This window comes from Malaclemys terrapin, chromosome 3 (assembly GCF_027887155.1).
Source record: "Malaclemys terrapin pileata isolate rMalTer1 chromosome 3, rMalTer1.hap1, whole genome shotgun sequence".
In the NCBI taxonomy this organism is placed as follows: Eukaryota; Metazoa; Chordata; order Testudines; family Emydidae; genus Malaclemys; species Malaclemys terrapin.
Genome location: NC_071507.1, coordinates 64,170,539 through 64,197,434, shown reverse-complemented (window position 1 = coordinate 64,197,434; position 26,896 = coordinate 64,170,539). Strand labels below are relative to the sequence as shown.

At 42.6% G+C, this 26,896-nt stretch overlaps 1 protein-coding gene across 9 annotated transcripts in view; it reads left to right on the top strand.

Annotated features, from left to right (window-relative positions):
- LTBP1 (latent transforming growth factor beta binding protein 1) overlaps nt 1-26,896 on the top strand; it is a 332,013-nt gene that overhangs the window by 159,122 nt on the left and 145,995 nt on the right. For all 9 annotated transcript variants that reach the window (XM_054022526.1, XM_054022522.1, XM_054022524.1 and 6 more), the window contains 2 exons: nt 9,769-9,871; nt 15,149-15,220. In XM_054022526.1, the coding sequence (XP_053878501.1) occupies nt 9,769-9,871; nt 15,149-15,220 (175 nt within the window). The remainder of the gene's footprint in view (nt 1-9,768; nt 9,872-15,148; nt 15,221-26,896) is intronic.

Genomic DNA, 26,896 nt, shown 5'->3' with positions numbered 1-26,896 from the left:
TAGCAGGACCAAGTACTGATTTTGCCCCAGATCCCCAAGTGGCCCCCTCAAGGATTGAACTCACAACCCTGGGTTTAACAGGCCAATGCTCAAACCACTGAGCTATTCCTCCCCCCATATACATATGTGCAACCTTAATTCAGACACTTCCTGACTGTCCGAGTCTAACTGTGCAACATAAGAGTCTCATTTTGGATAGAATTTATTCAAAATTATCTGAATTTGTCCAAACCTTTTAACATCTTCTCTTTCCTTCTTTCCTTCTGATTGTATCTAAACTGATCCTGATCTTCCCTCCTTCCTCATTGAACATAATTAGCTGATCTCCCAGGCATAGGACGGTGATTCTTGTCACTCTGTTTTTTTCCCACCCCTTCCATGGTTCTCCCCTCTCCCCAACCCATTCCTGCCCACCTTACCTTTTTTGGTATTTCTTTCATGGATCTCAGTTACAAGTAGCTGTCTTCACTAGGCCTGGGCTGGCTACTGTAGTCAAATCCCAATTACTCTGGCCTTACCCAGGTCAGATACCCAGAATGTATTTTACACATTTAAGCCCAGAGCATGCAATAGTAGAACAAGCAGTTGGCCAAACCCCAGCCCAGACTGCCAAACCCACCTGGTGCCTAACCACCTAGAGCCTACAAAAGGACTATAAGCGAAGGCGGGGCCCTCACAGGGGTCAGAGAAAAGATGATGAGCAGGTGCAGGAGAGAATAAAAAATTATGACAGTCCCCAGGATTCAGTGTGATATATTTTTAGGTATATATTGTTTTATTGTGTGTTTTTTGTCCTGATCATTGGGAAGAGGAAACAAAGGTGGGCTGATGGGCACCTGTAGAAATAGGATTATTGTTATAATATTTTAAAACTTGGGTGTAGAGAAAGAGTTTATGTTCTGGCTGGCTCTTATTTTTTCAAAGTCAGTTCACCCATCCCCACAGGGTTTTTTTCAGAATGGAACTCTGAGTCAGTATTTTTTCTGGAAGATTTCATAGAATTCATTCCATTAGAGGTTCTTAGTGCTATCTCAGAAAGAAACTTTTCTTGTTGCCAAATACTTTATCAGCATCAGAAAGATTGTTGCACATATGTCAGAAACTAACAGTAATTCATCTGTGGTCCAGACACTGATATTTCCATGTCATAAAGAATATAGATCAAATCAATATATGTACTTGAATCTTTTTGGAAGCCAAGAGTCTGTCAGCTTAGAGCATTGGTCCACTCAGCCCTATTTATAAACCAAGCAAACAAATAACATTATGTTTTATTTCTTTAACCCCTTCCCACCACCTCTACTGCTTTTCATTTTAATTCTAATAATGTGTCTTTACTGTGACACAGAACATAGTGTTATTTTTCTAAATGCTTTTATTGTGTCAGTGATGCACACAAAGTTTGTATTGCTAATTTGAGTCCTATTAATTTTACATATGATTAATATGCATTTAAATTGTTATGGAACATTTCAGTGTAGATGGAATGTATATTCACACAGGTGCCTACGATGTGTCAAGATTTATGTATAGATTTCTCTCATATGCCATTTTAAATCTTTATTAGAGATATTTCTAATATTGCTAGAGATGCTGACATTTAAATAAGTATTTTCTAGTTTTAAGGCTCTTGTCTAAAAAAATAGCTTTCCCAACATTGATCTGATTTCTTTCCAATTAAATGTAAATAAAGAATTTAGTCACAAAAATAAATAAAAAACAATATTAAGAAGCAAGAAGGAGAAGTTGGCTGTTGCGTATTTGACTAAACCAGGGAAATTCCCATATCTTCTCTGATTAATAAGTTATAGTCTAGCCTCTTGAATAGGATTTTTTGAATGTTGGTTTTACATAATCACAGCCATTCAATTTCTGGTGGGCTGCTCTGTGACTTAAAAAAACCAACAAATTCCACCCGACACACTCCAAACTACAACGACAACAAAACAAACAGTTTTCCTGTTTAAAGAGAAATATTTAGTTGAAACAACTTAACTGACTGAATGTACTCTGCACCAAATTCAAGCACATGACACTGCTTTTGGATCTGCACTGGTTATCTGTTAAGATGTAATCTGTGAAATTTATAGTGTTTGTTTTGACCTATAAAGCCTTCAGCTGCCTTTCTGAAAGTCTGTCCCTGTTTGCATACCATACTGCTATATTCAGTGTTGTTGTAGACGAGTCAGTCCCAGGATATTAGGGAGACAAGATGGGTGAGGTAATATATTTTATTGGACAAACTTCTGCAGGTGAGAGAGACAAGCTTTTGAGCTTACACAGAGCTCTTCTTCAGGTCTAGGTAACTTACAGAGGCCAGGTCTACACTACAGGCCTATACTGGTATAACTACATTGCTCAGAGGTTTGAAAAATCCACACCCCTGAATGATGTAGTTATACTGACTTAACCACCATGTAGAGCTTCTCCCGTCAACATAGCTTCTGCTTTTCAGGGATGAGGATTAACTATGCTGATAAGAGAAGGGTTGGCATAGTAGGATTTTCACCATAGCACTACAGTGACGCAGCTGCAGCGCTGTACATGAATACAAGCCCTCAGATTGTCACAGCAAAATACAAGATGGAACAGATTGTTTAACATAAGTAGTTCACACGTATTTCAAGGGTCCATTCAAGGAGAAGTGGCCCGTTAACATCCTTCCAGTCATAGGTAGGGGAGAAAAAGTAAGGAGAGATGGAAAGCGGATGGGGGGAGAGTTGTTAGTGGGTTTTAAATTGTTGTAATAAACCATAAGTCCAGTACTTCTATTCAGTCCATGAGTTTTAGTGTCTAGCAAAGTTATGAATTTAAGCTCCCAGGCTCGTCGTTTGAAAGTGTTGTGCAAGTTTCCTTTGAGGATGAGGACTGATAGGTCAGATATAGAGAGTGGTCACTTTGTGAAGAGTGTTCACTCACAGGTGATAGGGTGTTTTTGTCTTTTATCGTTTTCCTGTGAGAATTCATTCAAGAACGAGTGATTGTCTGGTTTTACCCATGTAGTTGCTATTGTGGCATTTAGTGCATTGGAGGCGGTACACCACCATGTGTGGGACCCATGGATCTGCTATAGTTGAGATCAGTAAGGGTGCCCGAGCTGAACTTCTTACTGTATTAATCTATTTGATCATTGCATTTTTAAAATTAAGAGGCATATAGAAAATGAAAATAAATAAAAAATAATCTTATTGAAGACTTCATTGGGAATTGTAAGGTACTGTCCATTTTTCAACATGACCATTGTTTAATCAAGGGAGTACTGAATTATTTAAATTATGATGATGATTGAAGAAAGTAAACATGTACTTGATAAATATCTCAAAGAAATTACTTTTTGGAAGCATTTTAATAAACCATGTTTTTTTCAGAAGTGATTTCAGATGGGATGTATGTATTTAGGCTTGAAGTGGCCCCCATCTTTTAAGTGCTGGACTTAGAAAAGTATAGAATAAACAGACTGTGGCAGTTGGAAAAGTGTATAAGTTGGCAAAGTTCAGAGGATGGGTGGTGACACAAGCCCTGTCCATGCAAAAACTTAAGCATATGCTTAACTCTGTTCAAATTAGTAGTCCCATTGACCTTGGGCATAAAATAAAGCATATGCACAAGTGTTTGTAGAAACTGGGCTTGAGTCACTAACATGTTTTTTCCAACTGCAAGTATTAAATAAAACACAAAACAGATCTCTTTGTGATCAGGGCAGCAAAGTACAGTAAAAGCTGTTTATTGGGCATGTTGGGGGAATGGGAGAGGGGTATGTAAATGAAAAATGCCGGTTAATTAAGAGGGAGGGAGTTTGGGTATGGGAAGGGATGCAGATCTAAGGATTGGGGTGTGGGAGGGGTTGTGGGGCGCAGGCTCTGGGAGGGAGTTTGGGTGTGGGAGGGGGCTTGAAGTGCGGGGTGCTGGATCCGGGCGGGTGCTCACCTCGGACAGCCAGACCTACCCTGGCTGCTCCTAGCCGGAGGCACGGCAGGCGGCTCTGCATGCTGCCCCCGCCCTACCCTGAGTGCTGGCTCTGCAACTCCCATTGGCTGGGAACAGTAGCCAGTGGGAGCTGCGAGGGTGGCACCTGCAGGCAGAGGCAGTATGCAGAGCTGCCTGCCGCACCTCTGCCTAGGAGCAGCTGGTATAGGTTGCCACTTACGCGGAGCTGCCTGAGGTGAGTGGCCCACAGATCTGGCACCCCACAGCCCCTCCTGCACCCCAAACCCCCTCCCACTCCCCATCTCCCTCCCAGAGCCTGCGCTCCACACTCCTTCCCATGCCCCAACCCTCCTGCCAGCCCCGCGCCAACCGGACTATAAACCAGGCTTTCAATGAAGATTAGAAATGCTGGTTTATATTCCTTTCCGGTCGGTGAAGTGACGGATAAAACAGCTTTTACTGTATATTGATAGTTATTAGTGAATAAAGTAATCCATTTATAGTGCTTTCATGTAAATGATGTATGAAATGGTTGTAGATGTATCAGGGATTAGTATGGAAACATGGCCATATTAATGTGCCATTTTGTCAAACACTAAGCTAGCTTGCTTATTAAACAACATAAATGACCATACTGTACTTCAGATTTTACAGACATTTCCTATGAAAATGAAAGAATATAGATTTTCATTGCTCATAGCAAATACCTGCCATATTGTAATTTGACAAATTCTTAAAAAAAAAAAAAAAAAAAAAAAGTAAAGTAAAATCAGATGTTTCACACATTAGTACTTTTTCTTTTCAGAGCACTTTTAAAAACTTTTTTTCTTGCAAGTAGTCTTAAAAATACCAACTCATAATAGAAAATAGTTGTCTGGAATTCCTTGAGGCTCATGGTTTGGCTTCAGAAGCTTTTAAACAAATAGACTGTCAGAAAATCAGTGTGGATCCATTTACAGGATATAATGCTTCATCCACAATAGATTCTTTGCAAAATCAGTACCCTGAAATATCAGAGGATTAAAGATGTATCAGATACCAAAAACATCAAACATTGTTTTAATTACTCAAATAAAAGAAAGCTGGATAATTTTTACTTGCCTATAAAGAATGTTCTGCTTAAGCCAAAACAAATTCTTTACAAGTCCTTTTAGAAAGTCTGGAAGTATTTAAGAGTTTCTCTACTCTTCTTATGAGACAATGCCTGTTACTGAGCCAGTGTTATATTGGATGATATTCTTTTTAACAACCTGTCATTCAGATATCCAGTATGTTGTTTGGTCATTATATCAGTAATAAGATTCAGTAAATTTGGGGTCTATTAGTCTGAAGTTCATTTCGGGGAAAGAAAGATGCAATAGCCCAGTGTCTATGCCTATTGAAAAGTTTTCAGAATGCTTGACAGTGTATCTGTTCACTTCGGAGAATTTGCTGTTGCGGTACGTGGAAGAGAAGTCTTTAAGCTGAATCCTGAAATCATTAGTTATTCCTCAGGCAGTGCGCCCATGGATTTCAGCCAAGATCAATCAGTTAGTATCACTTTGTTAATGGTGATATAGTGACTTTTTAGTAACAGCCCACAAAAGGGCATTGCAAAGGAGTCACATGGCAGTGGGAGTCCTGGGAGGCATCCTGATGATTTCAGACAGAATAATTGTGATTGTTGTGGGACTTCTTGCCAGATTGGGATCTCCAGCACCCTTTAATAGGAGCTCCATTTATTCCTTGGTGTACTGGTTCTGCTGTGCTGGGGAGGCTGGGGAGGGTGTGGTCTTGCCATCTCTCTAGTTCTTTTGGGGAATTTGTCACTGGCAACAGCACCCAACTTATGCAAAGACTGGGATTGTGGCTGAAATGCACACAGGGTAACAAAGTGATGTGGCTCTTGCAGCCTCTGTGCACCAGCACAATCTAAACTAACATTGGGAATACTGTGCACTTTTGTTAATTATGCAAAGTATGAGTGATATAAAAAAATTAAAGATAGACATGTACAAATGTTTAACAGTATCTGTCTTAAAGCATACTGAAAGTTGATGCCTCATTAATGGAATCTATTCAAAGCACAGTGTGCACATTAAAGGCTTGCCACTTAAATGAGGGCTAGATTTTTGTGGCAGAGCTGCACTGAAAGCAGTGACACACAAGGAATTTCTGGGGATCTCCCCAGGGCAGTCACCCACCTATTGTTTGTGTCTCAGAACATGAGATAGAAAGGGTTAAAGAATTATCTGTGGGGGAGCAGGGTGAAACTTCTAAGGAGGGTGAGGCTCCAATCCAAGTTTTTGCCCCAGTGAAATGGAGCTTCACTCCTGTGAGGCAGGCTCTGTGAAAGAGGAGAGCCTTTCTGGAAAGTGTGGCTGGCTGGGAAACAGGGCATGCGTTGGAAGGATCTGATGCACTATGTTGGAGGAAACAGGAACATCAGAGCTCATAAGTCAGAGTACATGCCAGCATACTTTAGAAGTTCTGCATGGCTACCACCTTCCCCTGCTGCATATGTCCTAAACTCGGGGTGGGAAACCTTCTTTCTGTCACGAGCCATTGACCCACAGAAAAAAATCAATCGCAGGCCACTCACTCACCCAGGTGGGGGGACACAGAGGCTCGGGGCTTCCCCCCACGGGGGGTGCTGCAGGCTGGATGAAATTAACCAATGGACCGGATCCAGCCCTTGGGCTGTAGGTTCCCCACCCCTGTCCTAAACCATGCAGATCTGGGAGCACCATTTATATGGAGCTGAGGAACCCCACATGGCAGATGCCTTCCCTTGATGTCAGTTCCTAAAGTGGCTGGAGACTAATCAAATTACCGCTGATTCTTCAAGCTTCAATTCATCATAGATGTGATGGGAGCAAGATCTTAAATCATTGCCAGTATTTCTTGATAGGATTGTAAACCTCAGTTGCCAGATGACTCAGAATTTGGAATCCTTATTCTTGCTCATGGTTTTTATATGGAAATTTGAAACCACAGAGATCATGATCTTCAGTACAGTACAAATGCTGCAGCATCACACCAAAATTGAGAGTGAACTTTCCCTTTTTTTTTTTTTTTAATCCTTATGTTTTGTTGATTTGTTTGGGGTTTTTTTTTTCAGTTTAATGCGCTTAAATGATAAATTTAATATTTTGGGGGAAAAAACAACAAACAAAACAAAACCTGCTTCTGGAATATTGCCTCTGCACGATGCACACTGTTAGGATGGCTTTTGATGCCGCAGGAGATTGGATCCTTCTAGAAAAACTGTGTCTAATAGGTGCCACATAAGTGCCCTTCATGGCACCAAATGCTCACTGGCTGAGGTCATAAGGGGAGGTGCAGTCTCAACCACCTTGATTCCTCCCACTAAAGCTCAGAGACCAAAAAAGTAGTAGAACTGAGGAAGAAGGGAAGGGCAGGAGGTGGGGGAGAAGAATATGAGTATAAATATGCACAGGCAATATTCACAAAGAACTCCAGTTTCTAGTAAGTAACTTTTTTGAGTTTTGCGAGAGTAATGCAGTATCCAGGAAGGCAGGCTGAGCAAATCTAGTTGAACAGGAACACTGCCCTTCCAAACAGTGTGTCTGACCGGGATGCCAGGTCAAGGGAGTAGTGCTGTATACAGGTGTGAATAGAACTCCTTGTAAATGTTTAGGGCTGCACTTGCAGGAAATATTATGAAAGCTGTCTAGTTGAGTGAGCTCTAAGACTTGGGGCAATTCTGGCTAAGATGTAGCAAGTTTCAATATATACTTTTATCCTTTCAGAGAGGCACTGTGGAGAGATGGCATTTTTCCCACCCCCCACCCTACCGGTACACTGATCCCCCTGATATGTCACAAAAAATCTGACCCTATTTAAATAAAAGCTTAATACCCTTTTAACATGTAAGGTTAAGTCTAATATCCCCAGGATTGCATGTGGCTTTGGGGGGAAAAGATCTGGGGTGAAATCCTGGCCCCATTAAAGTCAATGGGAATTTATTTTATCCCTGTCTTTCAACTGACAAATTTTAAAGTCTCTTTCCCCCAGTGCAGTGGCACTGGAACATTTTTAGTAGTGGGGGTGCTGAAAGCCAGCCCCTTACCCCTGTCTGTGCCCTGCCCCCCCCCCCCCCAAACTGACTGGGAGGAGGGATGTGTTTCTGGGAGGGGGAACCCGGATGGGGGCAAGGGGGCTGAGGCCACAGCTGGGGGCGAGTGTGGGGGCAGGAGTGGAGCCCGGGGCAGGTGCCAAGAGCAGAGCCCTGGCTGTGGGGCCAAGTGCGGGGCCCCAGGAGCGGAGACCTGAGAGCAGGGGCTGGGGCTGGGGAGCGGGGCAGGCAGCTGGGGCCCCAGGAGCAGAGCACCCCGCATGGGGCTGGGCGTGGGGCCCAGGCACAGGGCCAGCGGCTGGGACCTGAGCCCCAGGTCAGGGGTTGGGGAGCAGAGTGTGGGCAGAGGGCCGGGAACAGGGCATAGGCATGGGAAGCACCACCAGGCTTTATGTGTGGAGCCAGCGGCTGGGGAGCGGGACATGGGGCTGTCCCCTGGGACCCAAGGTGGGGAGTGGAGCTCCGGGTGCGGGGCCAGCTGCCCCGTGTAAAACCTGAGGGTGCTGCAGAACCCCCTGCACCGCTACTTCCCGTGCCTATGCTCAAGCGGCAAATGTAATCTAGTTCCTGAGTTCAATAGATGCACAATTTAGAATAGTCATTAAAAAGACCAGGGCTGCAGTATTTCCCCCAGGCATTCTTCTAGCAGGTTATGGTGTTTTAGGGCCCCATTCTTCCATCTAGACTAATCCTGAAAGCACTGAGAAGAGAAAATCTCCAGTTTTCTACTAGTCACATTTCCAAGTAGCTCCACAGTTATTAACTTTTAAGCTGTTATATTGGTGTGTAACTCACCTGTTTTCACTTGCAGAGATGGCTCAGGGTGGCACAGGTTCCATGTTGCAGAATTGTTTTGCACCTAATTGATACTCTTCAGGTACACAGCAGGTGTACAAAACTTTCTATATCCATTCTCTAGACAGAAAATCCATTTTACTTGCCTGTGCCTTGCAAAATGAAAAATATGAACAATCAAGAAGGTACATTTAAGCTTGGCAATTGCTAAAGTGTTAACATATTTACTAATATAGGGTACTAATATAGGTCCGGTTTTCCTTATTCAAGACAAAACACCATTTGAAATAAATGAGAATTTTGCCTCAGTAAGGACTGCAAGACTGGGCCAATTGCTTGCATGATTAAAGAGTCACAAATAAAAATACGCATCACTTATTTTTTTGCCCAGTCATCTTATGTTAAATTCTCTTTCAGTTTACAAATACTATAATCTTTCAATATAATTTGACAATTTCAGTAACCGGTCATAAACATTTGGTACAACTTGTGGTACTAGGGGTATTTGTATTTTTTAAATGAAATAAGAAATGACATTTAAAAATCATGGTAATACTTTCTTGTCCCTTTCTTTAAAAGAATAATGGGAAAGGTATTTGAGATGATTTGTATACCTTTTGAAAAACTGCAGGGACAGATTTTATAAAGAAAAATTTAAGGCGTTACTGCCAATGAAGAATTACTAGCTTGGAAATATACTCACTCTTTCAGTGACTGGTTTTTGTTCTGAAAGTTGAAGGGGAAAAAAATACCGATACAAAATGTTTTAAAACTGAATCTGCTTACCCCCACGAAGAGAGCTAGCTCAAGGCCAGTGCACTATTTAAGTTCCACTGAGGGCTTCAATGAGTACTTCAGTGGGCCTCTGCAGGTGGGTGAGCTTTTCCCAAGATGATTATGTAATTAGCAATATTCTAGAGGTGAGCATCTGACAGTAACACTAACCTAAATATTCTTTATTATTACAGTGTGGTAAAGCACTCCCTGGCCTATCAAAGCAAGAAGACTGCTGTGGAACTGTGGGTACTTCCTGGGGCTTTAACAAATGTCACAAATGTCCCAAGAAGCCATGTAAGTGTGATTTCATCATTCTTTTCTGCATCAGTTTATTTATTTGTGCTCTAAATACCTTTTTCTTTAAGAGAAATGCTAACGCTATATTTCAAAGAATCCTATTATTTGATATAAGAAAGGTGATAGAAGGTACACTCTGAGCTTCAGAGACAACAAAGTAAATTTTTTATTTTTCTCCTTCCCTTACTAAGCTAGTGATGCGTCATTGTGTTTTCTCAACGTAGGGAGATAATGATATTGAATCATCTTGCATCACCTAGCTGAACTTATTTTTTTTTAAAGTTTGCACAGAAATGTTAAATTATAGAGGCACCAGTTCCTACTTAGAGAAAATGCAATGACATCTTGAGACCTTGAATGAACTTTTGAGTTTTAATGCCAAAGCTTTCCAAGCTCTAAAGTATCTGTGACATTTTTAACTCTGTTGTTCGAATGCTGTCTATACAATTAGGGTACCATGAAGACTTTCCCAATATTTTTGCTACAACTTGACATAATAATGTAAAATAGTGAAAAATAGTTACTAAGTGATTCTCATGAAAGGTAAACCTAATCTATTGAAACATTTCATAACTTTAATAAGAAATAATTATACCTAGTTCTTAAATGGCTTTGGGGAGGAAAGACCTGAGGTGAAATCCTGGCCCCGTTAAAGTCAATGGCACTGCCTCTAAGTACTAAAGTCAATCCCTGTCTCTAAGCACTTTACGAAGAAGATATCTTTATCCCCATTTTGCAGATGGGGAAACTGACACAAAGAGAGGCCAAAGTGACTTGCCCAAGGACATCCAGCTGGCCAGTGGCAGTGCAGGGAATAAAATGCTGGTTCTCTTGAATCCCAGTCCAATACCATATTCCCTAGGCCACACTCCTTTCCCAATTATCAACATAGGATACTTAACACAAGGAAATACACTAATTGTTTTGTATGGTGCAGCATATCTTTATCCATGAATTTAGGGATGCATTTTTATATAAAAATTCTCAAAGGAAAAAACCTTGTGTCATATTGTGATTGGCCCTTTCACAGGCAGCACAAGGGCACTGAGGGAGCAGTTTTGTCAGGAGTCTTTTACAGTCCAGAAGGGGAATCTGCAAAAGTTATTACTGACTCAGTCTGGCCCATTGATTTATGAGGTAGTATATTTTGTGTCCCAGAGTCCCCTAATCTCATGATTTGCTTCCACATAGGGCACTCATTGGGTGTCTTTAAGAACATAAGAATGTCCATACTGGGTCAGTCCAAAGGTCCATCTAGCCCAGTATCCTGTCTTCCGACAGTGGCCAATGCCAGGTGCCCCAGAGGGAATGAACAGAACAGGTAATCATCAAATGATCCATCCCCTGTTGCCCATTCTGGCAAACAGAGGTTAGGGATACCATCCTTACCCATCCCGGCTAATAGCCATTGATGGACCTATTCTCCATAAACTTATCTAGTTCTTTTTTGAACCCTGTTATAGTATGACCTTCACAACATCCTCTGGCCAGGAGTTCCACAGGTTGACTGTGTGTTGCGTGAAAAAATACTTCCTTTTGTTTGTTTTATAAGTGCTGCCTATTGATTTCATTTGGTGACCCCTAGTTTTTGTGTTCTGAGAAGAAGTAAATAACACTTCCTTATTTACTTTCAGGCATATGTGCCAAATTGTGCTTCATAGTTGCATCAAAGCCTTAAATTTCTGTAGAACAAACTTTTCCAAAGAATAAATGTAACAGTTTATAATGGGATTTTATAAAAAATTATACTGTACATATCTGAGGATCTGTATTGCACCAGATATTCTTATATTTTGATGATGAAGATAAGAATTTTTCAGTGGTTGAGAAGAATAGGCATAACCACGTAGTAAGTAGGATTAAAGAATTTACCATTGAAAATAGGGATAAAGCAACCAGATCATATATGTAAAAATAGAATAGCAGATATGACATACTAATATTTAAGTCTTCTCATTGGTATCATGATGCAAAAGGGTTGGTTTCTTTAACAGAGATATTGGAAGAAAAGGATACCCACAATGTTGAGATTTTTGGCAATGTTTGTAAGCATGGAGAAATTATCCAAGTGAGTAATGGGTGTGGAGTTTGTAAATATATAATGTGTTCATGTTCTTCATTCACACACCCACATCCACCTACACTGTTTCTGTAGATTTTTTTTTAAAGCATTAAAATGCTGACTTGTTTCTTGTAAAGCTGAGCAAACTGACTTATCCTAAAAACTGCCATTTCAGATTAGGAGAAAATCAAATAAACTGTTAACAGTTTGACATTTAAATTGTACCCATGTCTTCTGTTGACTCATTCACAGGATACAGATTCAGGCTCAGATTATTACCATGTTGTTTTGACAATTTTCCTTTGCTGAGTTGGTGTTACTCTCCATACTATAGTCATCTTGGAAGAAAATAGACTTTCCATGGCTTTCTCTTTTATGGTTTTGTGCTTCGTGATCTTTACTTGAGATTGAAATATTTTTGTAAAGGCCAATTTTTGAGCAGGTTGGATTTAGCATATGGTTGTCTGCAATAACCCAATTCAGCAAAAGCATTCAAGCATGTGCCTAAATCACACTATCTCTATCCTCTCTTTTCCCCCCCTGTTCAGTAAAGCACATGCTTAATTTTAGACACAATCTTAAATCCTGTTGACTTTAATGGATTTTTGCATGTAATTGAAGTTAAACACATACTTAAGTACTTTGCTGAATCAGCAAAGCCCTACAATGTATACCTATACCTATCTCATAGAACTGGAAGGGACCTTGAAAGGTCATTGAGTCCAGCCCCCTGCCTTCACTAGCAGGCCCAAGTACCGATTTTGCCCCAGATCCCTAAATGGCAAAGATTGAACTCACAACCCTGGGTTTAGCAGGCCAATGCTCAAACCACTGAGCTATCCCTACCCCCAGACACTTTCGCTTGAAACAGCTTTTGTGGATTGTATGCCCATAGGCTTAATAATACTGAAAAATATGAGCAGAAAATAGAAAGAGGTTATATGTCAAAGGTTTTTGTTTTTTTTAAGAAGAGAACCTTTGAATCAAACTGTACAGTGTTGTATTACAAGTGGAAGCTGAAGTCCATTCAGAATGCTTGTCAATAATTAGTACTTGGTAAATGAGTAAGAAAGAAATGTAGGATTTTATCCATCTCCCACATTGCTCAGCTGTGAGCCAACCCAACATACCCCAAACTCCACTTCACCTGCAGGAAGCAGTGACGCTGAAAAAGATTTGGGGGTCATGGTGAATAATCAGCTGAACACGAGTTCCCAATGTGATGCTGTGGTCAAAAGAACTAATACGATCCTGGGATGCATAAACAGGGGAATCTCAAGTAGGATTAGAGAAGAGGTTATTTCACCTCTGTATTTGGTATTAGTGCAACCACTGCTGGAATACTATGTCCAGATTTGATGTCCACAATTCAGTAAGGATGTTGATAAATTGGAGAGGGTTCTGAGAAGAGACATGAGAATGATTAAAGGGTTAGAAAACATGATTTATAATGATAAACTCAAGAAGCTCAATCTATTTATCTTAACATAAAGAAGGTTAAGTGGTGCTTCATTACATCTGTAAATATACGTGGGCTCTTCAGTTTAGCAGAGAAAGGTATAATATGATCCAATAGGTGGAAGTTGAATCTAGACACATTCAAACTGGAAATAAGGTGTCAATTTTTGACAGTGAGGTTAATTAACCATTGGAATAATTTACCAGGAGTCATGGTAAATTCTCCATCACTGACATTTTAAAATCAAGATTGGATGTTTTCTAAAAGATCTACTCTAGGAATTTTTTGGTAAATTCTATGGCCTGTATTATACAGGTCAGATTAGGTGATCCCTTCTGGTCTTGGAATCTGTGAAAATCCTTTTTCTCTCAATGCTTAGTCTGTACTGTTAAAATAACTAATGATTTGGTTTTAAGAAGGCTGTTTTGTCCATGTATACCAGTGGCCACTGACTCCTGAATGGAAATAACTGCAAGTGCCAAGACTAGCTTTGTCCTGCTGGGTAAGCACGGTTGATCTATACAGTACAGTAGCAAGGGCTTGGTCTAAGAGTGGGCGAATTACATAATTTCACCCCAGCATACTTAAAGGCGATAGATAAAGGCATGATATTTGCACCTGAGGTGGTGCAGTCAGCGAGACCAGGAAGGGGAAAGAGGTGTAGCTAGCCCCGTAACTGTGACAAATATCATTTCCAATTTTTTTCATTTAACTTCAAATAATTGCAGCCAATTTAAAGGTCAAAATTGCATATGTTTTAAACCCATAACCCATGAAGAAGCATATCTATTTCTGCTCAAAATATATCCAGGGAAGCTGCATCTGAGTCTTATTATTATTATTAATTGGTATTGCCATAGTGCCAATTAAGATAATATTATTGTTACCAATTAAGACAATGTTATTGTTCAGGATGAGACTTAGAAAATCAACATCACAATATATCTTGGAGGAAAGAAACAATAAATAGAAACAAAACTATTAATTAGCTGAAGACTTTCTAGTTTGGCTAAAGTGAATTCATTTTGTGTTCTTATCCTTTATAATTCACATTAGATAATTTATAATTAATAGCCAACAAATGAAAGTCTTTTAAAACTCAAAAAGATTAAAAAGACAAAGCATAAGTCTGTTTCCTTTCTTATAATTGTGGTTGCACTATTATAGAAATAAAATATTTGACTGCCTATATTTTTCTATGGATCTCAGATATGTTCAGATTATAGTGGGAGCACCAACAACTGCCATAGTTAAGGTTGCATTCATGATCCTATTCTAACTCTGATTTCACTAGCTTGAACATTTCTAAAACAGTTGTCTTCCAGGCTGAAATTTTCCAGCATGGCGACTTCCCGAAAGTGATATTTTTATTTTCAGCAAGGATGATTCAGTCATTTTTGAAAATGAGTAGAGTGAATCAGAAAGTTTCCTAAGGGATTATGCCAAGTCAGGGTGTGAAAGTCCTGGCGTGGGGCTTAGCATGCTTTATGTTGTATTATCTGCAAAACAGTATTTGATTGAGTAATTAAAAATTGTAGTAATGCAAACACAGAAGGAGACAGTGTTCAGGTTGCATGTACAACCTAAATTTTGGCATTTCCTGACTTTTAAGTGCTTAACTGTGCATCCTTAAAAATGTAAATGTACATTTTTTTTATACAATTATATAGTAATTTGACTGTGCTGCTCTCCATATAAATGTGTCATACATTGTAATAACTAACCAGTAGTTTTCTTTCCCCCCCCCCCCCAGCTTACCCTGGATACACCCAAATGGTGGAATGCCCCCAAGGTTACAAGAGGATTAATGCTACCTTTTGTCAAGGTAAGATATTTGTCAACAATTAACTTCATTTGTTTTGAGTAAATCTTTTGGGCTAAATTAATCCCAGGCCTAGTCCCATTGATTGCAGTGGAGTTACGTGGATGAATTTGGCTCATTGATTGTGCTTGGGAGAAACTGGTGTAACTGAGTCCAAAATATTGGCAGCTGTCTAGCATAACTGCAAAGTAAACAGCTGTTTGTATCCTTACTGGTCCTTTCTGACACACAAAGATGGTTTCATAAAATTTTACTTTTGTTGCTTTTTTATGAAAAATATCAGACTCAGACTTTCTTTTGCTGAAGGATGTTAAGTCTACCTTTCCTGAGGCTGCAGTAGCATCTGTAGAGCAGTATAGAGGAAGAGGAGGGCAAAGGATTCCTTTCCCTAGTTACTCCTGATTTACACTGATGTGAGAGGAGAATCAGGCCCCATCATTCAAACAGCTCTTAAATGTTTGTGTGTATATACTGTACACACAAACATAATCAACAGAAAATATAAATAGAAACCAAATTAGACAGAAGTGGTAACACAGGATAGCTTTCTAAAAGCCATTATTGGCATTGAGTTAAATCCTGCCTATGGCACAAGGCAAGACCCTACAGAAACCCAGAAGCTTTACTACAAGAACAATGGCCCCCAAACAGGCTGCCCTGCTGAGCTAAGACTGGGCAGCTCAGCCAATGGTGTCACCACAGCAGCAAGCAGAGATGCAGGGCCGGTGCTATCATTTAGGCAAATTAGGTGGTTGCCTAGGACGCCAAGATTTGGGGGCACCAAAAAGCGGTGCCCCCAATTTATTTATTTTTTTTACAGCGTTACTACGCCCCTCTCCCCAAGTGCGCGGTCGCAGCTCCACTTCGCCTGCCTCCCAGGCTTGCGGCGCTAATCAGCTGTTTGGCGCCGCAAGCCTGGGAGGGGAGGAGAATTAGAGCAGGGTCGGTGAGCTCGGGGAGGAGGCGGAGCAGAGGTGAGCTGGGGTGGGGAGTTGTCGCATGGCTCCCTGCGGGGGGGGAGGAGCTGCCGCAGTGGGGCGCCTCGGGGCAGGGGAGGGGAGCTGCCGCGGGGGGGTCGCCTCAGGGCAGAGGAGGAGGGTGGGGAGCTGTCGCAGGGCTGGAGGGGGGGCGCAAAGTGGAAGTTTCGCCTAGGTTGCGAAACTTCCTTGCACCGGCCCTGCAGAGCTGTGACCTCAGGCAGAAGCTCCCTTCCTATACTTCTGTATAGCCATGTACTCCTCTGTGGTGTGTGAACTACCACCCTATGAAAGCCTTTCCTCTGCCACATGGACAGGCTTTGAATTGAGCACTACTCTGCAGGTAGCTCAGCACACTCCTGCAGGGCTCCATGTGCTCAACCATGCCCTGGGATTCATGATCAAGCCTTTAATAAGGCAGATAAGTACATTCAAATTGGAAAGTTATGAAATAATTTGACCTTAATTGGATGTTTTCTGTTTCCTAATTTGATATTTTTAATAGAATCTTCACTTTGATTTCTAGGTTTTCCAGTATTTGAATTTTTCTGAGAAAACTGTAGCATTCTCATACAGGATTTTTGTTCTTGAGCTTTTCCTGATCCTTTTCTGGAGGTTTTTTCAACCTTAACTTCAGATTAAGCAAGCTTTATTTTTTGCCTAAGAATTTGTTATTTAAGTCACAGTACAGTATACGTTTCTTCTGTCCACTGATAAATAATTACACACTGTCAATATGAAGGGTTTTTTTTTTTTATTTGTGCTTAGTAGGTAACCAAAACATGGTGCCATTAAACTGTTGACAAGTAGTGGCCAGGAGTCTGATTTTGATCTCATTTATACCTGTTTTACATTTGTAACTCCACTGACTTTAATAGAGTTATTCCTGTGTTATGTTTAGGGCCCTATCAAATTCACGGATATGAAAAACGCATCACAGACCGTGAAATCTGATCTTCCCCCGTGAATTCTGGTCTTCTGTCTGTTTTTACCTATACTATACAGATTTCATCAGAGAGGTTTTTTTAGGGGGGGTTGCAGTATTGTCACCCTTACTTCTGCACTGCCTTCAGAGCTGGGCGGCTGGAGAGTGGCGGCTATTGGCTGGGTGCCCAGCTCTGAAGGCAGCACCCTGCCAGCAGCAGCACAGAAGTAAGAGTAGCAGTACCACAACCCCCTCCCCCAATAACCTTGTGACCCCCCCCCAACTCCTTTTTGGATCAAGACCCCTACAATTACAATACCGCAAAATTTCAGATTTCAATAGCTGAAATCATGAGATTTACGATTTTTAAAATCCTATGACCATGAAATTGACCAAAATGGACCGTGAATTTGGTAGGGCCCTAGTTATGTTGGTGTAGAAATGAAGGTAGAATAATTCCTCAGCACAATCATAGCAATTCCTTGCTTAATGTATGTTACAAGAACAAGTTGATTACCTTCCTTAAGTAAGTCTCTGTTAAGACATCCTTCAAGCAGAGAATATCAACTCATAATGATGATCTCACTCAAAACAAACTGTTTTGCAGAAATGGTCAATTTAAAATGGATTTGGGTTTTTTCTTTATCAGTGATAGTCAGTGAAACTAAACAGAACTTCCCTCCCTCTCATTTTGCACAATACACACAGATACAGTGACTTACTTTGAAAGTTGGAAGCTTTTTGATTTAGCCATCTTCAATTTCTAAAATTTTGCATGGTCAATATGGGCAGTTTGGGCATCTGAAAGGGTAAGTCTTTTGTTGGCTGTGCATAAAAGGCATTTTCACAATGGATCCTATTGTCCTTGGAATGGTGAACAAAAGGGCAGGAGAAGGATGTAGATATAGGGCATCATCTTGCAGGTGTGGTGCTATGCAATGGGACAGGGAAAGAAGCACAGAGAGAGAGAGAGAGAGAGAGCAGTTGTGAGCTATGGAACTCATTGGAGAAGAATGGGTAGGGAAGGAAGAGGAAAGGGAAGGGTAAACTAAAGATCCTAGAACATGATGTTGGCCTGTGGGCATAAGGGCAATCCATGAGTGGAGAGGAAACGGGATAATTGGTATCAAAAGATGCACGCAGGAATTTTAGGAGATTGAGGTCATTTTACTGAACAGTTTAAAAAAAAAAAAAAAAAAAGGTTCCTCACCTTCCTGTAACTATTGTTCTTCAAGATGTGGTGTTCACATCCATTCCAATCAGGTGTGCGCACGCTGCGTGCACGGTCATCGGAAACTTTTCAATTAGCAGCTCCCGTCAGGTCGGATAGGGAGCACCCTGGAGCAGCGGCCTCATGGCACTCAATATATGACCCTGCCGACCCGACCCCCCTTCAGTTCCTTCTTGCCAGCTACTATGACAGAGGGGAAGGAGGGTGGGCATTTGAATGGACGAGTACAATACATCTCAAAGAACAACAGTTACAAGAAGGTGAGTAACTGTTTTTTCTTCTTCGAGTACTTGTTCATGTCAATTCCAATCAGGTGACTCCTGAGCTCTCCCCTGGAGGTGGGGTCGGAGTTAAGGAACCACTGATTGGAGAACTGCCCTGCCAAAAGCTGCATCCTTTCTGGCATGCTGTGTGATGGCATAGTAGGCAGTAAATGTATTCACAGGCGATCAGGTCTCCGCTCTGCAGATCTCCTAGATGAGCACCTGGGCCAGGAAAGTGGTGGATGAGGCTTGAGCCCGCGTCAAGTGTGCCATAGTAGGCGGAGCTGGAACCTTGGCGAGATCATAGCAAGTATGGTTGCAGTCCATGATCCATAACAAAATGTGCTGTGAGGAGACCGGAAGCCCTTTCATCCAGGCTGCCACTGGTATGAACAGTTGGTTCGATTTCCTGAAAAATTTTGTGTGCTCAGTGTAGAACACTTGCGCTCTCCAGACGTCTAGTGAATGAAGTCTCTGCTCCCGCGCGTTGGCATGCGGCTTGGGATAGAAGACTGGTAGAAAAATGTCATATCCAATATGGAATTGTGATATCACCTTGGGCAGAAAGGCTGGGTGAGGCCTGAGCTGTACCTTGTCCTTATAGGAGACTGTGTAGGAGGGGTCGGAGGTTAGTGATTTTAACTTGGACACCATTCTGGCTGAAGTGATGGCAACCAGGAACGCTACCTTCCACGAGAGACCGAGAAGGAGCTCCCATTAGTCTGGAGAGGACCAGATTGAGATCCCAAGTGGGTACAGGTGGTCGAGAATGTGGGTATAATCTTTCCAAACCCATTAGGAAATGGCCCACCATGGAGTTGGCGAATACAAAGCGCCCTGACTCTCCTGGATGAAATGCCGAGATGGCCACAAGTTGTATCCTGATGGATGATCCTGACAACCCTTGCTGTTTCAGATGTAGTACGTATTCCAGGATGAGTAGTATAGATGTCTGAAGTGGAAATGTACGATGCTGGTCACACCCGCACGAGAACCTTTTCCACTTAGCTGGTGGAAGGTTTCCTGCTGCCAAGCAACACCTCCTTCACAGAATCCGAGCATTGGAGCTCCATTGGGTTTAACCATGAAGCTTCCTAGCCATGAGATGAAGGGATTGGAGGTCTGGGTGAAGGAGGCGACCATGGTCCTTTGTGATCAGATCTGGGTAAAGTGGCAGTGCTATCGGGGTGTCCACCGACATCTCCAGAAGCATGGCATACCAGTGTTGTGTGGCCACGCTGGGGCCAGCATGATCACATCGGCTTTGTCTCTGTGGATCTTGAGCAGTGAACAAGTGGGACTGGTGGGAAAGCATACATGAGGTGGTCTCCCCAAGGTAGCAGGAACGATGGAGCCCAGACTGTGTTTCTGGAAGGAGCAGAACTTCGTACACTTCCTGTTGCTCCTGGTGGCAAATAGGTCCACCTGGGGAAAGTCCCACCTTTGGAAGACAGAATGTAAGACGTCTGGATGGACTGACCACTTGTGGTTGAGAAGCGACCTGCTGAGGTGGTCTGCAATCTCGTTCTGCAGGCCTGGGAGGTAGGACACATCCAGATGAACAGAGTGGGCTATACAGAAATCCCAAAGCTGGAGAGTTTCCCAACAGAGTGGGGAGGAACAGGCTCCACCCTGTTTATGTAAAACATGGCAGTGGTTTTGTCAGTCAATACCGCCACACACTGACCTTGAAGTCTGTCCTGGAAGGTCTGGCAGGCTAGCCTCATAGCTCCTGAGGCACCTCCTCCACTGCCCCTAAGGCAAGAAGTGATTGCACCTTCTGGACAAGGAATAGCTCGTGAGAAAGGTCCCTGAAGAGGGACGGGGAAGGGCAGTGGGAGGGAGGGAAGGAGCAGAATTGGAGAGAATATCCCACCTTTACCGTGCGAAGGACCCAACGGTCCAATGTTATAAGGGACTACACAGGATAGAAGTGGGATAGACAGTTCAGAAAGTAGGGGAAAGGATCTGGTATAGTCTGGCATGCTGTCCCCGCGTGTCCCCTCAAAACCCTTGTTTGGATCCCGACTGTGGCTTAGTCGGGCCCTGGCCCTGGCTTGAGGACTGGTTAGACAGCCTACGCCTATTGTTCCTTCCCCTGTGGCGGTAAGGGTCCTACCTTGGGCGGGGATGCCTCTGCTGGAGTCTTCCGCCTAGCCCTTTGTGCAGAGGCCTACCTCTTGCCTTGCGCCCTATTGCCGATCCCTGCTGCAGGACTCACCACACTTTTTTGTAGTAGTTGTTGCTACTGCACCTGGGCTTGCTCCCTTATAAATTATCTTCAGGTTTTTTTGTTGCTCACCTTGCGAGGTGAGCAAGGACTGTCTCTTCAAGTGGTGGGAATTCTAGAAGGTCTACCAGGTCTTCTGCATTTTCTTCTTCTGTTCAACCAGCCATTGTAATGTCTCCTCCCTCCCCCAGCCTACTAAATTTTTCTAGCAGCTTCCCCCATCAAGTTCTCCATCAACATAGAAAAATGCAGGATCCCAGACAAGCCCCCTTGTATGACAGGCAACCTCTGCTCCCATCTTCTTTGCTCTCCCACAGGCTGCTCAGAGACCTTCCCATTATACATACACTGTGTAGTTTATTTACAGTGCTTCACCACTCCACCTCTTACATTCTTATGCTGTCATACTATTTACACGGTCATTCGGTTTAACTACTTTGTCTCCCAAGGGCTGGGGTGTGTGCTTTTATCCGGTCTCCTTGTTAATGGGCTAATTAGCTCATTAGCTACCTGGCCCCAATTTGAATTGGTAATCAGGAATTCCTCTCCTTAATCAGGTCCTCCTTGTGGCCTAACTGGTTAAACCTAACTGGTTCAGTTGTTGATTCCCAGCACTGTGTCACCATATGAGGAGACTTTCTGGGACTACCCCTTTCAGAAAATGCTGATGCCCATGTGTCATACGTGGTAGAAGGGACCAACACTTTGCCAGAGCGAACAATGCTGGAAATGTATTTTCAGAGCCCTTTCTACAGCCAAACAGCTCTCTGAAAATTGGTATCATGTTCATGGCACCAAGAGGGAGTGCACTTTTCTCCCAGAGAGTACCCAACTCCCACTTCTTCTTTGCGTGCTGTCCCTGTGGTGGGTGCTCCACTCCAGTTGATGGTGCGTCCCGGCACCGTTGATTGGAGATCCTCAGAAGCAATGCCTGGCTGGGCTGCGCGTGTACCCCAGCTGTCTCGTGGCTGTGGGAAGGCTGGTCAGTCCGCGCGCAGCCTGACCCCCATCAGCCCAAGGAGTCGAGACACAAACTCTCTCAAGTCTCCTCCACGGCACTGGGCACAATGGCAACATTGACTGATGTGGCATGGATCATGCAACCGCCCCCGGCACTGGCGGCGGCTTTGGCACTGCCAATGCCCGCAGCACTGACCTTGCATGCAGCACCTGTGAATGGCACCGCAAAGCACCACTCGGCGCAGAAATCAATGCATAAATCAAATGGTCGCCACTCCACCTCAGCACTGATACCAGCACTGCCACAATACCTGACTCAGACAGACATTACCGTTTCCTCAGTACCACTCTGTCCTATCCTCGGCACCGAAGGGTCACCTATTGGTACCCAACCGACCTCGCCTGTGGCATTGACCACCTTCACAGATTCGGACAATGAGGACCAGGGTGAAGACATCTTCTCTCCCCACCAATCTCCCCCATACTCTAGAAGGGAAGATGGAGAACAGCTCAGACCTAAGGACCACCACACTCAGGTGTCCTGCCAGTGGTACAGACAACCATGGATGTACCCCCTATGCCCTTCCTAATCCAATGGCCACCTTGGGAACCATGGGTGGCATATAGGTTACATTATTCTAGGACCTCCTCTGCACGAAGGGGAGACGTATGCTCTCCACCCAAATCGCCCGCACCTGCTACTTCCGTGGCTCCTGAGCAAGGGACAGAAGCACATGAGGTTGAGATGGAGACAGAGGATCTGCCCCATGCACACAATCCTTCTTCCTCTCCACACAAGGCGATAATGCCACCTCCGCCCACGACAGCTGATGACCTTAAGCAATTCCAGGACTTATTTAAATGAATTGCTAAAAGCCAGGACGTCCCCCAAGAGGAGGTTCAGGAGAATCAGCACAAACTACTGAAGATACTCCAACCTTCCTCTACTTCTAAAATTGCTGTCCCAATTAACGAGGCAATTCTCAAACCAGCGGAGGCAGTATGGAAAACACCTGCCACTGCACCCCTGGCATGCAAGAGGGCTGACAGAAAATATTTCGTACCCGCAAAGGGCATGGACTTTCTTTTTTCACACCCACAGCCCAATTCTTTGGTTGTGGATGCAGCAAATCACAGAGCCAAACAATCCCAAAATGAGGCCATGCCACCGGATAAAGAGCACAAACGCCTAGACCTACTAGGCAGTAAGGTGTACACATCATCAACTCTACAGTTCCGTATTGCGAATTACAGTGCTCTTCTAGCTAAATATGTTTTTGACAATTACAGGAAACTGTTCGAATTCTCTGCTGACCTCCCAGAGGGCAAAAGAACCGAGCTCGAAACTGGGCTTATCGAAGGACAGCTAATATCTGCTCTACAGTCATCTGAAGTGGAGTACCCACATGGACAGCACTCGAAGAAGAAGAGAGGGTTACTCACCCTGTGCAGTAACTGAGGTTCTTTGAGATGTGTCCCCCTGTGGGTGCTCCACTACCCACCCTCCTCCCCTCTACTTTGGAGTTCAGCATAGGGACTCCACGGTAGAGAGAAGGAACTGAGGGGGTCGGGCTGTGCGCGCACTAACCAGCCTTCCAACATCTGCGAGACAGCTAGGGTGTGCGCGCGGCCCAGCCAGGCACTGCTACTGAAGATCTCCAGTCAACGGCGCCGGGACACACCGTCACCTGGAGTGGAGCACCCACGGGGAACACATCTTGAAGAACCTCAGTTACTGCACAGGGTGAGTAACCCTCTCTTCCTTTGAAAATTCTGGCCTAACCATCTAATTAACATTTTGTTCTGCATTGTTTTTGCAGTCAAAGGTCTTCTCTGTTTACAAAGCCTATGTAGTATTAGTGTGATTTATAACCAGACACTGATTATTTCATTTCAGCTGAGCGAACTAATGTAATGAAACAACTCCCTTTTTAATGTGTGTAAGGATAACAAAGAACCATCTGTGTGCACATTAATATGAACAGTTTAATAGAATTGCTATCAAACTAGGTTTTTTCCCTCATCGGTACAGTAATTATCTTTTCAATGGGATGATTTATTACATACACACACGTGAAGATCCTAAAGCTGCCATTAAACTCAAAAGACTGAACTTATTAGAGTTTTATATTTTTTTGTTACAACACACATGCAACTCTAATTTCTGGTTGGATTTAGAATTGTATTTATTGTTTTGTCATTATGATAATGGCTTTCTTGGAAAAATGAAACTGAATGAAAAAACAGCTGGTGAAAGGTTGGGTTCTTTCTGTCAAGAGAAGAGCATGTTGTCAGTAGAATTCTTTAAAATTTTTACCTTAAAGAACTGGAAAAAATACCTGGATATTTGTTGTTTTTCAGTGAAGTAGAAAGTTGATTATGCCCTGGCTCCAGTCCTGCAAACACTTACTCGTGTGCTTAACTTTAAGCTAATGCACAGTCCCATTGGTGTGTTTGAGAAGTGTGACTCTATATATCTCAGTAAATCCCATCTTGCTGGCATAGAAGGATTTGGGTTAATTTTTGCTGCTGTGTTTGCTGATAGAGTTCAACTATTCCTTAGGGCACGTCTTCACTACCCGCCGGATCGGCGGGTAGCAATCGATCTATTGGGGATCGACTTATCGCGTCTAGTGAAGACACGATAAAATCAATCCCCGATGGCTCTGCTGTCGACTCTGGAAATCCACCGCGGCAAGAGGTGGAAACGGAGTCGAAGGCAGTGCGGCAGCGGTCGGCTCGCTGCCGTCCTCACAGCCAGGTAAGTCGACCTAAAATACGCAACTTCAGCTATGCTATTCACGTAGCTGAAGTTGCGTATCTTAGGTCGACCCCCTCCCGTAGTGTAGACCTAGCCTTAGAATGACAACTGAGACTCTTAATAAAAAATTTCAATTATATTATAATACCTACATTAGCAACTAAAGCTATTTTCTTTAATCCTGTCAGTGTGTATTAAGTTTGCCAGCAGGATTGTTTTTTTATTCAAGTAATCAAACATAATGGATGTAGTAAGATGCAAATAGCATACATTTCATATAGTTGGGGAGATCAGAGAAATCAACAACCTTGCTGTGTCACGTGGGAATAATATTTTCAATTTCATTAGCATTTACAATCGTAATTGATGACCCTACAGACAATAAAAAGTAAGGGCCCAACTGTCAACCCTTACTGACATTTGGAGAAAACTTAAATGAATAGTTCCAGTATAGCCAAATAAATACTCACTAATGTGACTAAGAGTTCCACAAATGAGCCCTATATGAAATATTCCACACTCAGTTAATTTATAGAATGAGTTGTCACATATGTTAGGTAATTTAATATACGCACACTTCTGTCAGGGCAATAACTACTAAATGACATTTAACAATTGACTTATGAGTAACTTCTAATTAAGAAACTTCTAATTAAGAAACCTCTAAGAAATTATGTGGTACTTTGACAAATTCTAATTTTCATGTAACTGATCTAGAAGATTTATTTTGTTTAAGATTAACAAGCTAAAAGAGTTTAAATGTATGAGTCTATTATTGAGAAATAAATAAAACGCTTTGTAGTAAATGTGAATAAACATTTTTCATTCAGCTTAATTGCTTGTTGAGTTAAGTGCAGTAACTCCACTTCATGTCTGGAACCTTGTAGAAAGCAGGAGTGTTTGTGTCACCTGGCATGAAAAGTTTGCAACAGAGGTTATAAAAAGAGGACCACAATGCTTCTCAATTCCTTTCTGGACACTGGCTATAAGTATCAGAGCCTTTGTTCCCTTGCCTTACAAGTGTCCTTCACTATTTTCTCTCCATAATCTGGGATTTTTTCCATGTTTCTCTTTTATTTGTCAGCTAGGGTAATTACTGTTTAGTGTAGTTTGTTCTTAGTGCACTCTTCTGTTTGGAAAAACAACAAGGAGTCCGGTGGCACCTGAAAGACTAACAGATTTATTTGGGCATAAGCTTTCATGGCTAAAAAACCCACTCCTCATTTTGGGGATACAGACTAACCCTCTGATCTTCTGTTTGGGGCTTAGTCCTAGTTTCAGATCAGTAAATGTTCTAATCCAGCTCCTTTGGTTAGGGTTTTCACCTTGGAGCAGCATAGAATCATAGAATCATAGAAATGTAGGGCTGGAAGGGACCTTGATAGGTCATCTAGTCCAGTCCCCTGCACTGAGGTAGCACTAAATATTATCTAGACCATCCCTGACCGGTGTTTGTTTAACCAGTTCTTAAAAACCTCCAGTGACCAAGATTCCACTACCTCCCTAGGTAATTTGTTCCAGTGCTTAACTACCTTTACAGTTTGGAAGTATTTCCTAATGTCTAACGTAAATCTCCCTTTCTGCAATTTAAGCTCATTACTTCTTGTCCACTCCTCAGTGGATAAGGACAATTTATCACGCTCCTCTTTATAACAACCTTTTACATACTAGAAGATTGTTACCATGTCCCTCCCTTCCCCCAGTCGTCTCTTCTCCAGATGAAACAAATCCAGTTTTTTCAATCTTTCCTTGCAGGTCATGTTTTCTAGCTCTTTTATAGTTTTTGTTGCTCTCCTCTGGACTTTCTCCAATTTGTCTGCATCTTTCCAAAGTGGCTCTCAGAACTGGACACAATAGTACAGCTACAGCCTTATTAATGCTGTGTACAGTTGAAGAGTTCCTTCTCCTGTCTTGCTTATAACACTCTTGCTAATGCATCCCAGAAAAATATTTGCTTTTTTTACAACAGAGTTGCATTGTTGACTAATATTTAGTTTGTGATCCCACCCTTCGCTGCCGAACATGGAAAAATAATGGGCTTCATAAGATATGCCTCCAATGACACCAACATATTAGTATCCAGCTAGCATGTCAGGTTACTTATACCGTTTGGGGGAAGGACAGTTGTCCAGAATGTGTTTTGATTGTGCTGTCTTAACTCCCAATACAATAGGGCAGGTGTGCTCAACCTATGGTCCATGGGCCATACATGGCCCACCAGAGCATTTCATAAGGCCCATGGCGGGGCTCCGGCTGTCAGCCTAGAGTGACCAGATGAGAGGAAGAAAATATCGGGACACATGGGGGTGGGGGGTTGCCAGTGGAGCAAAAA